The following is a 12730-nucleotide window of genomic DNA, read 5'->3' as shown; positions in this document are numbered from 1 at the left end:
GACTCTACAAATCAGACGACACAAGGCAGTAACATGACCACGCCCGTAGCCTTCGCGAGCCAATCTAAAGGACTCATTTTCGGGAGAGAGGGGGAAAAAAAACAAAAAACAGCGGCACGTGCGTTTACGTTACAGACTCCAAACAGCAGGTTTGTCATGTACCTCTTAAATTGTGACTGCCCAAACTTGGATATTTCAGCCCACTTCTAACTTGAGAAAACACCTTGCAGTAAGTTGCAGATGTTTCTATTGTTGTTTTGGCATGGGATATGCCAACATTAGCCCTATCTGATAGTGTCGCACACACACACACACACACAATCACTAAGTCTGTTCAGCAAACAGCTTCTTCATGAAATCCATCCATCCATTCTCAACACCGTTTATCCTGTTCAGTCGCGGGGACGCTGGAGCCCATACCAGCCGACTTCAGGCGAAAGGCGGACTACACCCTGAACTGACCAGTCAGGCGCAGGGCACATATAGACAAGGACAACCATTCACATTCACACCGTCACTGAGTGGGAACTGAACCCACGCTGCCTGCACCAAAGTCTGGCGAGTGTACAACTACACCATCAGTGACCCTTCATGAAGTCATTGAAGTGAATAAAGCAAATAATGTTTCTGTAGGGCCCAATGAATATGGTGTTAGTTTTTGGGCCGTTAAAAATTTAAATCATGCTCTGATTTGGGGGGGGGGGGGGGATAATCTGTAGTTACTCACAAGTTACTCTTTACTTGAGTAGTTTTTTCATTGAGTACTTTCTTACTCTTAAGTAAATATTTGGAAGACTACTTTTTGCTTGAGTCACTCTACCCACCTCTGATGGCCACATTTTGAAGGTCTTGGCCTTGTCTCGGACTTGTCTCCCAAAAGTCTTAGTCTTGTCCCGGTCTCGGGCTGGCCCGACTCTGGATTTTTCGTCAAGACCAGCACTGATCTGCTATTCTTCAACTTCATTAATGTGATGTTGAGAAGAAACAACAAATAGCTTCAATTCATGTGTTACTTACCCTCCACTACCCTCGTAATGACTGAAACCTTTGCAGTCTGGTGATTGAGGGACCCCGCGCTCACAAGCAGAAGGGAAAGAGGAGACTGGAGCAAGACTTCTGCTAACTCAATACTAATTAAATTTGGTTTGTTCAACAACAAAGACTTCATATGTAAAGCAACATGCAAAGAAAACGCTCTGGGGTGTGCAAATTCTACGGTCTTTAGCTCATGAAACGACGGGGACAAAGTCGAACTTTAGTCGGCATCTCTAAATAAAACATAAACACCAATAAATCTAATTTTGTCTTTTCAAGAGGAAAGATGTCATCGTTTGGTCATGGTCATGGTTTTTAAAATTGATTTTTATGGTGTTGGTCTTGTCACGGTCTCTGCTTGTCTCGGTCTTGACTCATAAAAGTATTGGTCTTGTCTTGCTCTCCGTGAGCTCTGGTCTCGGGCAAGTCTTGGTCTTGGTGTGGTCTTGAGCACAACACTAGATTGAGGCATTCATTTAATTGGACAAAGCACCTGCTGTTTTAATGAGTCTTTTAACTGAGGCAAGTCTACAAATTCCCTGACATTTTTCAAGGAGGCATTTCATTGAGTCCAGGCCTTTTTTTTTTTTTTTTTTTTTTCCTTTTTCCCCAAGTGGACAAAGCAACTGCAATTAAAAAAGAAATGTTGACTGCACTCTTATATCTGGTCACTTGTTGCTAATCACATAAAATGAAATCAAACCTTATTTATATAGTTCCTTTCATACATAAAAATGCAACACAAAGTGTTTCACAAAAATAAAATGACAAACATGTCTGTCTTTTACTTTATTGAACAGACAATATGCCTCCCACCTGTCTTGGAAGTTAACCGTTTTTCTTAACCATCTTTTGTTTGGCCATTTTTGGGAAGGGGAAGTGTAAATTTGCTCAAAGAGACTGATGGCATACTTGCTAACAACTGCAACAGAAAGGGAAGCGGCGCTCGCCGGTCTCGACTGATGGGCCAACACACTAGCAAAGCATTCTGGGATTTGTAATATTAGTGGCGCATGTACTATATACTGGCGGGCCAGCTCTAACACACATTTGATATGGTCTTGCATGCCAAATATAATTACATCGTGGCCCAAATTTGGCCCCCGGGCCTGAGTTCGACATGTATGGTCTATCCTCACTGGGGTCCCAGGTAAGTTGGAGCCTATACCAACTGACTTCGAGCGAGAGGCGGGGTACACCCTGGACTGGTCGCCAGCCAAGTGCAGGGGACATACTGTATAAACATACAACCACTCGCACATTCACACCTTCGGGCAATTTAGAGTCTTCAATTAACCTACCATGGATGTTTTGGGGATGTGGGAGGAAACCAGAGCACCCAGAGAAAACCCACACAGGCACAGGGAGAACATGCAAACTCTACATAGGTGAGGCCGGGATTTGAATCCCGGTCCTCAGAACTGTGAGGGAGATGTGCTAACCAGTCGTCCACCGTGCCGCAGAGCAGAATATTGATTTTAAAAACCTGATAAAATACGAATAATACTTCATTTTTGACACGGTGGCCGACTTGTTAGAGCGTCAGCCTCACAGTTCTGAGGACCCGGGTTCAATCCCCGGCCCCGCCTGTGCGGAGTTTGCATGTTCTCCCCGTGCCTGCGTGGGTTTTCTCCGGGCACTCCGGGCAGTTGTTAATTGACAACTCTAAATTGCCCGTTGGCATGACTGTGAGTGCGAATGGTTGTTTGTTCCTATGTGCCCTGCAATTGGCTGGCAACCAGTTCAGGGTGTACCCCGCCTCCTGTCCGATGACAGCTGGGATAGGCTCCAGCACGCCCGCGACCCTAGTGAGGCGAAGCGGCTCAGAAAATGGATGGATGGACTTCATTTTTGAAGCATGGATAGCAGCAAGTAGTGCATTCTACATATGTGTATTATACATAGGCAGAAGGGTTTTCCTGATTTTTTAATTGTTTTTATTTTTTTTATTTTTTAGGCAAATTTTGTTTTGCCGTTTTTTCCCGGTTTGAAGGCTCTCTGGAGGAAAATACTGGAGCTAAAAATAAAAGGTGTTGCAACAATACAAAACAATCGGTATGAGTCACAAGCCTCCTCTTAAAAACATCAACAGTCTCTGCAGTCCTGATGTTCTTTGGCAGGCTGTTCATAACTTAGGGCCATAATGGCTAAATGCATAGAGGCAGAACTCATAAAACCAATAGAAATGGTCATACGCTCTTATTTTTTGGGGTCAACTTGGAACAGAAGGCCACACTGTCTAGAAAGGACAGGGAGAGCAGTCAGGAAGATGAAGTCAGACAACAAAGAATACCAGTGAACAGCACTCAAGCTCACAATTAGCAGGAAGTGGTAATGTTCCCAACAGAAGAAGAATCGCCTTTTTTTGTCATGAACATGCATGCACACGAAATTTGTTCTCTGCATTTTACCCATCACAGTGAACACATACACGTTAGTGGAACACACTGGAGCAGGGGGCAGCTGAAGCACCCGGGGAGCAATTCGGGGTATCAGTGTCTTGCTCAAGGACACCACAGCCGTGAGTCCGGGAGTTGTTGGCGGATGGTCCAGTCGGGGTCTTGAACCAAGGTCCCCAACGGTGCCAGGCGATGATCTTAACCATTGGGCCACGGCCAACAGGTAGTAGTTGTTACCCTATCGTTGGCTGACTAATCATGTGACTTGCGTGCAGGTGTTTCTGTTTACGGTGTGGCACTGGGAGTTCTACGTGCTGCCCCTCATCCTGGTCATGCTCATCTCATGGAACTACTTCCAGATCTGCTCTGAACACATCAGTCAAGACCTGGTAAGCGTCTTCATGCCACTGTGTGTCTTTTTTTTTTTTTTTTTTTTTTTTTTTTTTTTAAATGAAGGGGGCGAGGTCTTTGTTTTCAAGTGGACAAAGCCCCTGGTATTTTTTTGACAAAGGTGTTTAATTGTTGTGTGATGCGTATTTATTCAAGTGGACAAAGCACCTTGTGTTTTTAATATATGTCAAATGGGGGTGAGTCTTTTATTGATTGAGGTTGAAGCGCCTGCCTTTTTAAGACATTTGAGGTGAGGCATTTATTTGTTCATGTGGAAAAAGGAAGCTATAATTTGAGCCAAGGTGTTTATTCATTCGAGTGTACAAAGCACCTGGAGTTATTTTAAAGGATACGTGTGTCGAGGTGTCGTCTTCAAGTGAACAATCTGCAGGCCTCTTATATAGCATTCATTCAGTTGGACGAAGCGCCTGCTGTTTTTAAAACTGCGTTTGAGATAGTTATTCAGGATTTTCCATTTTTTGACACTCCGTCCTCATTGAAAATTAACATTGTCATGTTCGACTAGTTTATTGCTTCGCTAACGTGAATGGTCGCCTTGGTTCTTCTCAGAGCAGTATGGACGTAGGTGATGAAGAGGAGGATGATGAGAAGGTAATGAATGATAATGATGAAAATAATAAATACAAAACAATATGTGGACAATGAAAGCAACTTTCTTGGTGTCGCTGATGTCAGGAGTCTGAACGTCGAGGTCTGATGGAGAAGATCCACATGGTGCAGGACATACTCATCAGCCTTCAGAACTTCCTGGATGAGGTGGCCAACTTTGGGGAGAGGATTAAAAAGTAATACTTTTTAACACTTTTTCACATTTCATATTTAGATATTTCTGTAGAAAGGTTTTTTGTGTTTTTGTTGTTGTTCAGCACGTTCAACTGGTCCGAGCCCTTCCTGTCCAGCCTGGCCTTGCTGTTGTTTGTCACCGCAACCATTCTCACGTATTACATCCCTCTGCGCTACATCGTCTTAATATGGGGTATGAAACTATTTTTTTTTCCCCCAAAGAATTACAAGTGACAACTCCATCAACATTTCATTTCATTCACTGTATGCATTTTTTTTGTGCTGTTAAAATGTCAACATCAAAAACATTGTGCATGTTTTGGCATCTTAACACACGCACAAATCGGGGGATTTCTTTTTGGGCGGCACGGTGGCCAACTGGTTAGCACATCTGTTCTAAGGACCTGGATTCAAATTCGGCCCCGCCTGTGTGGAGTTTGCATGGTCTCCCCATGCCTGTGTAGGTTTTCTCTTGGTACTCCGGTTTCCTCCCACATTCCAAAAACATGCATGGTAGGTTTATTGAAGAGTCTAAATTGCCCGTAGTTGTGAATGTGAGTGTGACTGGTCATTTGTTTATGTGCCCTGCGATTGGCTGGCGACCGGTTCAGTGTGTACCCCGCCTCTTGTCTAAAAGATTGCTGGGATAGGCTCCAGCACGCTTGTGACCCTAGTGCGGATAAGCGGTATGGAAAATGGATGGATGCAATTGTTGATGGTTTTGTTGTCGATGATGGCGATGTTCATGTTGGTATTGATGTTGTCAATGATCTTGTTGTTGAGGTTGTTGTTGATGTTGCTGATTCTTGTTGATAGTGTTGATGTTCTTGGGGGTATTCCTGAAAGCTGGTTCAACACACTCTTAATATAAACCTGAGTTCTGAGTTGATTTCCTCTGAACACAAGAACTGGGATCAATTAGGTACAGAACATATCATCTAAATTAGTTTAATTAAGTCATTGCCTGAACTTTACAATTATGTCAGGGACAAATATTATTTGTAAAAATATCTAATACATGCTTGGGAAAAAGTACAACCAGGCATCAAAGTCGAGGTGGTCCAAATTGAATCGGATTACATACACATAAAAAAAAGTTTAAAAAATGACAGTTTGGGAAAGTAAAGATGACAAGGAGTAATTGATGTGTTGTCATAATTTTTTTGTGAGGAGTTTTAATGACACCTTTTCTTTTGCTATTTTTTTGCTTTCAGGCATCAACAAATTTACCAAGCGATTGCGCAACCCTTTTGCCATCGACAACAATGAGCTGCTGGACTTCCTGAGCAGGGTACCTTCAGACGTGCAGAAGGTAGGCTAGGCTGTTTACAGTAGTTGCGTTAGGACTTTTACTTGTTTGTATCTATCTGTTCGAGCTCCCCTCCATGTAATTAGCTTCATCTTCATTATTATGAAGCTTGAGCATTTATTTTCCCAAGACGAGACCACAATGAACCTCAGCTACAGTACATGTTAGTTCTTAAACGATCATGGCAAAGTGGTCACATGCCTCAGGGATCTCGTTTGCTGTGCGTCCCACATCTCAGATGCACAGAAATTAGCAGGGATGCATAAAAGTAAAATCAATCTGCATCTTCGGATGCATGACTTTGTACTCTTGCGTGGTGCTGGAAATCCGGCATATGATTTTTTGGGGGGGCGACATGTCGTTTCCCGTCAGCTTGCAAGAATGGAACCCTTTGTTCAACAATGCAAATACAAATCTGAATATGGTGCCCATATTCTCACATTATATACCGTATGGCGTTACGATTTTAAAGGGATGTAACTATTGAACATGTTGACAAAGCAGCGTTTAAAGAAAGGCTGAAGACTTTTAAATAGTACAAACCTTGACTCAAACCAGGTTGCTTTGATCTACTTGTCATTAATGTTGCTACTTGGTACTTTTTCTGAACTAACGGGAAACTTACAGTATATTGCCTGTTAAGGCATTAATAACTGATTATACTTCTGTCCCAAATTTTAATATTTGTAGAAGTGCATTTTTCGGGAACAGAGCCTGAGTCTGTTTTATTTGTATTTTTTATCTAAGATATTTATTGTTCTACATGACAATGTTAATAATTTTTAGAATTAGAATTAAAAGTGAATTGTTTTTTAAAAGGATGTACTTGGATTAATTACGCTCTACTATCATTATATTAGTGGCATAAAAAACATCGATACTATCGTTTGTTGTGATAGTTTTTGGGAAAATACAGTATGTCGTCCTAAAATATTTGCTATCATGACGGGCCTAAACACATACTGTATAATATACTGTGGGAGAACAAGAGCAATGGATAATACACAATTATTGTACAATCAGTATAAAAAAATAGAGTAACACCTGTAGTAAAAATATGCAATGTAGCGGGACCCCAAAGCAAGAACCGTGATATAGCGAAGGATTACTGTATTTGTATTCCGTGATGATAAATTCCAGGAACTTATTGTTCCCGGGTTGAGACTCATTGTTTCCATTACATGTGCATCCCGGGACTCATATAGTCTCTAGTGTAAAATGATCTATGTGCCTGCACAAAAACAATACATCAACAACAACATGCTTGTTCTTTTGAATACAACTTTGAATACAAGATTTTACCTTAAAAAAAATGGATGGATGCAGATTATTGTGGATTATGTTTTCGAGTCTGTTTGGTTGTTTTGTTGTTGATGATTGTGTTGATAGTCTTTTTGATGATATGGATGTTGGTGTTAATGTTGTTATGGATGTTGGTGTTAATGTTGTTATGGATGTTGTTATTGATGATATTGTGGATGTTGACGAAGTTGTGGATGTTGATTATGTTAATGTTGGTGTTGATGTTGTTTTCATGTATGTTGATGCTGATGACGTCATTATTTTTTTTAGGTCCAGTACAGCGAGCCGAGAGGTGTCAAGAAGAAGAAGACAATGTGAATCGCTTCCACTGTGGATGACTTTTTATGTACTTTCTACTTTTGAGAACTGAAACCATATGATAACAAAGGACAGACCTTTTTACCTTTCATTTATATTACCTTTGGATGTGTTGCTTCTACTGTTTTATTTATATAGTATATAGAACCTTTCCAAAACACATTTAATATCATGGAAGAGTTTATTTCTTTCCATAATTCCATTCAAAAAGTTAGTTTCACAGATTATAGATTCAGCGCCCTCAGTTTAAACAATTTCAAGTATTTATTTATTTGTACATAATTTGGGCTTCCAGCTCATAAAACCCACAAAATCAGGAATTCAAAAACATTTAATACTGTGAAGAAATCCATTTACTTCAGTTTTTGTAGGAAAAAAAAAAAAGAATTAGGGTCACATTAAATCAATCAAAATATAGTACTTCCAAAATGATATGTTAATCTTCAATACTTGGTTGGAAATCCCTTTGCTTTAATCACTGCCTCGATGCGCTGTGGCATTGAGGCAATCAGCCTGTGCCATTGCCTGGAAGTAATGGAAGCCCAGATTTCCTTGATGCTTGCTGTCTGTTCTTCTTTATTTTTAGGTCTGATGCCCCTCATTTTCCTCTTGATAATACCCCATAGATTCTCAATGGGGTTTAGATCCAGTGAGTTGGCTGGCCAGTCAAGCACTGTGATGGCACAGGCATCAAACCAGGTTTTGGTGCTTCTGGCGGTATGGGCAGGGGCCAGGTCCTGCTGGAAGATGTAATCTTCATCCCCTTACAGATCCTCAGCAGAAGGAATCATGAAGTCCTTTCAAACATTCTGGTAGACTGTTGCGGTGACCTTGGATTTAAGAAAGCAGAGTTTACCAACACCTGCACTGGACATTGCACCCCAAATCATGACCGACTGAGGATATTTCACACTGGACCTCAAGCAGTTTAGGTTCTGTTCTTCACCCGTCTTCCTCCAAATCCTTGGACCTTGATTCCCGGATGCAAGGCTGACTTACTTACTTTCATCGGAAAAGAGGACCTTGGACCACTGGCCAACAGTCCAGTCCTTCTTCTCCTTGGCCCAGTTGAGACGCTTCCTACGTTGGCTCAGGGTCAGAAATGCCTTGACCTGAGGAACCCGACCGTTGTAGCCCATCTCCCGGATGCGTCTGAATGTGGTGGGTTTTAAAGATGTGACTCCCATCTCATTCCACTCTTTCGGTATTTCTGCTAGATTCTTGAATCTTCTCTTTTTGATAATCCGCTGAAGCCCACGGTCAGCTCTTGTGCTGGTGCATCTTCTCCTGCCACAATTTTTCTTTTCACTAGACTTTCCATTGATATGCTTGGACACAGCACTCTGTCAACATCCAGCCTCCTTAGCAATTAACTTTTGTGGCTTACCCATCCTATAGAGGGTATCAATGATGGTCTTCTGGCCAGTTATCAAGTCTGCAGTCTTCCCCATATTGAACCCAACTGAGACAATTGAACCAAACTGAAGCAATTTTATGACACCTGGGGAAACCTGTGCAGGTGCTTTGAATTGAGTAGATTATTAGTGTGTGACACTCAGAAAACCCACGCAGGCACAGGAAGAACATGCAAACGCCACACAAGCGAGACTAGATTTGAACCCATAGCCTCAGAATTGTGTTGGCCACTGTGTGTGTGTGTGTGTGTGTGTTGTGTGTGTGTGTGTGTGTGTGTGTTATTAACAATGTTCATCGATTGACAACCCTGATACATATATACACATGTATATATATGTGTGTGTGTGTATGTATATGTGTATATATATATATATATATATATATATATATATGTGTGTGTGTATATGTATATATATATATGTATATATGTGTGTGTTTATAAATATATATATATTATATATATTTAAATATATATATTTATATATGGGCTGTCAATCGATTAACATTTTTAAGTCGCATGATTTCCCTAGCTAACTCGCATTTGCCATAATTTCTCATGTATAATATGCTCTTGAGTTTAAAACGCACCCCCCACCCCACACAAAATTTGCCTCGAAAATTAGGAAAAACCTTCTGCCTATGTATAATACACATATGTAGAATGCACTATTTGCTGCTATCCATGCTCCAAAAATGAAGTCATATTCGTATTTTATTAGGTTCTTAAAATCAATATTCTGCTCTGCGGCACGGTGGACGACTGGTTAGCACATCTCCCTCACAGTTCTGAGGACCGGGATTCAAATCCCGGCCTCACCTATGTAGAGTTTGCATGTTCTCCCCGTGCCTGCGTGGGTTTTCTCTGGGTCACCCGGTTTCCTCTCACATCCCAAAAAACATGCATGGTAGGTTAATTGAAGACGCTAAATTGCCCGTAGGTGTAAATGTGAGTGCGAATGGTTGTATGTTTATACAGTATGTGCCCTGCGCTTGGCTGGCGACCAGTTCAGGGTGTACCCCGCCTCTCGCCAAGAGTCAGCTGGGATAGGCTCCAGCTCGCCCGCAACCCTAGTGAGGATAAGCGGTACAAAAAATGGATGGATGGATATTCTGCTCTGTGTGTATGGGTTGACGTAATTCAGATTATGTTTTAATAGTTACCGGGTATGTTGCAACTGGGTGCCATGTCAGCTGTGTCCTGCGACGACTAGACGGGTAGAAAAGAGTCGAATGCTCCCCTTTGAGTCCATAGCATTGGATGAATCAATTAGTTGGTGTAAGGTCCACCTGGCGTTGTGTTTTCACCGGCCGTTGCTGTGCTGCAAGTCTATAGATGCTTTCAGGCAACTAGCAGCTGCAGGAGTTAGCCGCAGGACCTAGTGGCAGGAGCTATCTAGCTTCTGTAGCAACGCAGAGTAACGAGCCAAGAGGGAATGAGTTGTGTGAAACGTCTTAAAAGTAACCAACTACAGATCGCTTTGCGGTCAAAAGTAAGCAGTAATTTACCAGATACGGTATATAGGCAAAAAGGTAGTTAGCGAGTGGCGTTGCAACAGCGTAACACTCAATCCTTGACACGGAAGTCCATCCAGACGAATATGATATTGAAATGGCGGCGCCCGCAAGGACGTCATGATTCTTGGGTGACAAGCAGAAATATACCGTATATGTAGCATTAGACATTACATAACATATTGGAATGAAAGTGCACGTTTTTCACAACCCCGAGGTACCAATATATATTTATACAATGTGAAAGATATTTTTTTCATTTTCTTTATACCTATGTATAATACACTCGATTGACTTTTGACAAATTTTGAGGGGAAAAAAATGTAGAAAGACACAAGAAATTAGTCGTCGCAAATCAATTGCCAATTTTGTATCTGTTCTAAATGTACAATTAAAGGATATATTTCATGTTTTTAATACTCTTATTAATATATGAGTAGGCAAATATATTACATTTCAAATTCAAGCTCAACAAGAAACAAGATGGGCATGTACACTGTAAAAATTACGTATTTTACTGGTAGCAGAGATCCTGTAAAATACTGTAAATTAATGCAGTAAATTAATATCCAGTAAAACACTGTATCACGAATCACTGCTGCCAGTAAAATACTGTAATTTTTAGTGATCCAGTGATATACTGTAATTTTTTTTACAATAATAAATGAATATTTACAGTATGTTGACTGTATTTTTTGTCCATCAATATTTATGTTCATCACCATTGTGATTATTATTGATGATATATTTTTTTATACCACCAGCATCATCATCATCATCAAGGACATGAATATACTGTGTACATGTTATGAAACCCGGCGTTGTTCCCAAGTTAGAAAAGGGTTGCATGTTGACAGCAATAAAATTAGTAATATATTTTTTATTATTGCCTGGCATTCTAACAGCAATAAATGCACAGACTCACACAAAGCGAAGCATATTTCCTCTTCATGATAGTGGGTGTCCATTGTCCCCAACCTCTTCTCCCACCGTGGCCCTTGGGCATCACCATTAGCAACGGGCCCCCGACGACCTCCGTGCAGCTGCTGTGAGGTCCACAGCCCCCCAGTCCCAATTCCTTTCCTAATCTACCCAAGTGAAAACATGATGCTTTTTACCCAAAGGAAAAACTCGATCTTGAAATGTAGTGTAGATAAGTGTTGGACATAAAAAAAAGCATTAATTTTCAGACAATAATGTCATAATATTACATGGAAAAAGTCGGGATTGTAAGTCAAAGTAAACATTTTACAACAATAGTTATAGTACCTGAATAAAGTTATGATGAGAAAAGAAAGTCGTTATTTTTTAGACAAATGCATCATATTACAAGGGAAGTTAATTTTATAACAATAAAGTCATAACTGTATAACATATTAGTTCAAGAACAAAGTCATAAAAAATGGGGAGAAAGTCATAAGAAAAAACAATCTCATTTTAGTAAAATAAAAAGAAAGTCTGTAATTGAAGTCGTAGTATTGCAGGAAAAGCCACGCAAGAAAATGGTTGCTATTTTATAAGTAAAAAGTCTGAGAAAATTTGTATTTTACAAGAATAAGTCAGAATTAAATAAAGTTGCAGTGTAACGAGACAAGGGTTGTAATTTTACAAAACTAAATTTATGTGAGAAAAAGGTAATTGAATGAAGTCCTGCTATTATAATATACAATACTAGTGCTTTTACGAGGAAAAAAATTATTGAGAATAGTTTTGGTCGTTTACAAGAAAAATTTCCAAATTGAATAAAGCTGCAATAGAAGAAAAAAGATATGATTTTATGAGAATCGAGTTGTAATATTAGGAGGAAAACGTTGCAATGTGAAAGGTTGTCATTTGACGAAAAAGTGATATTATGAGAAAAAAATGTCACGAGATTGAGTATAAAAAACGCATCTATTGAAAATGGTTGTAATGAGTAAAAAGTCAGAATTTCATGAAAATAAACAAGATATATAAAACGAGAAAGTAAGTTGTTTTTAGAATCTATGATTTTACAAGAATTAAGTCATAAAAGTCAGAATATTTTGAATGTAGTCTAAAAGAGACAGTGGCAATTTCATGAGAATATTGTATTTTTTTGTCAAATTTATTTTAAAAAGTCAACATTTTACGAAAATAAATGCATTACAAGGTTGTAACGTTGCAAGAAAAGAATGGAATTTTAAGAATACTGAAAACAAACAAAACAGACAAAAATGAGGTAATTTTATGAAGTCATAATATGAGGAAAAAGACCGAGTTTTTA

The 12730-nt window shown here is 39.9% G+C and overlaps 1 protein-coding gene across 11 annotated transcripts in view; it reads left to right on the top strand.

Moving 5' to 3' along the window:
• The window catches only part of LOC133473355 (multiple C2 and transmembrane domain-containing protein 2-like), a 62312-nt gene extending 50944 nt beyond the window's left edge, over positions 1-11368 (top strand). For 9 of the 11 annotated variants that reach the window (XM_061765054.1, XM_061765061.1, XM_061765060.1 and 6 more), the window contains 6 exons: positions 3710-3823; positions 4395-4436; positions 4521-4630; positions 4712-4821; positions 5843-5940; positions 7510-11368. In XM_061765054.1, coding sequence (XP_061621038.1) covers positions 3710-3823; positions 4395-4436; positions 4521-4630; positions 4712-4821; positions 5843-5940; positions 7510-7557 — 522 coding nt within the window. In that variant the 3' untranslated portion in view covers positions 7558-11368. Of the gene's footprint in view, positions 1-3261; positions 3367-3455; positions 3617-3709; positions 3824-4394; positions 4437-4520; positions 4631-4711; positions 4822-5842; positions 5941-7509 lie in introns of those variants that run through there. The other 2 variants (XM_061765063.1, XM_061765079.1) reach the window with 2 other exon arrangements.
• Positions 11369-12730: the final 1362 nt, after the last annotated feature.

The sequence above is a fragment of the Phyllopteryx taeniolatus genome, chromosome 2 (genome assembly GCF_024500385.1).
Source record: "Phyllopteryx taeniolatus isolate TA_2022b chromosome 2, UOR_Ptae_1.2, whole genome shotgun sequence".
In the NCBI taxonomy this organism is placed as follows: domain Eukaryota; kingdom Metazoa; phylum Chordata; class Actinopteri; order Syngnathiformes; family Syngnathidae; genus Phyllopteryx; species Phyllopteryx taeniolatus.
This window is presented reverse-complemented; position numbering and strand designations above follow the sequence as displayed.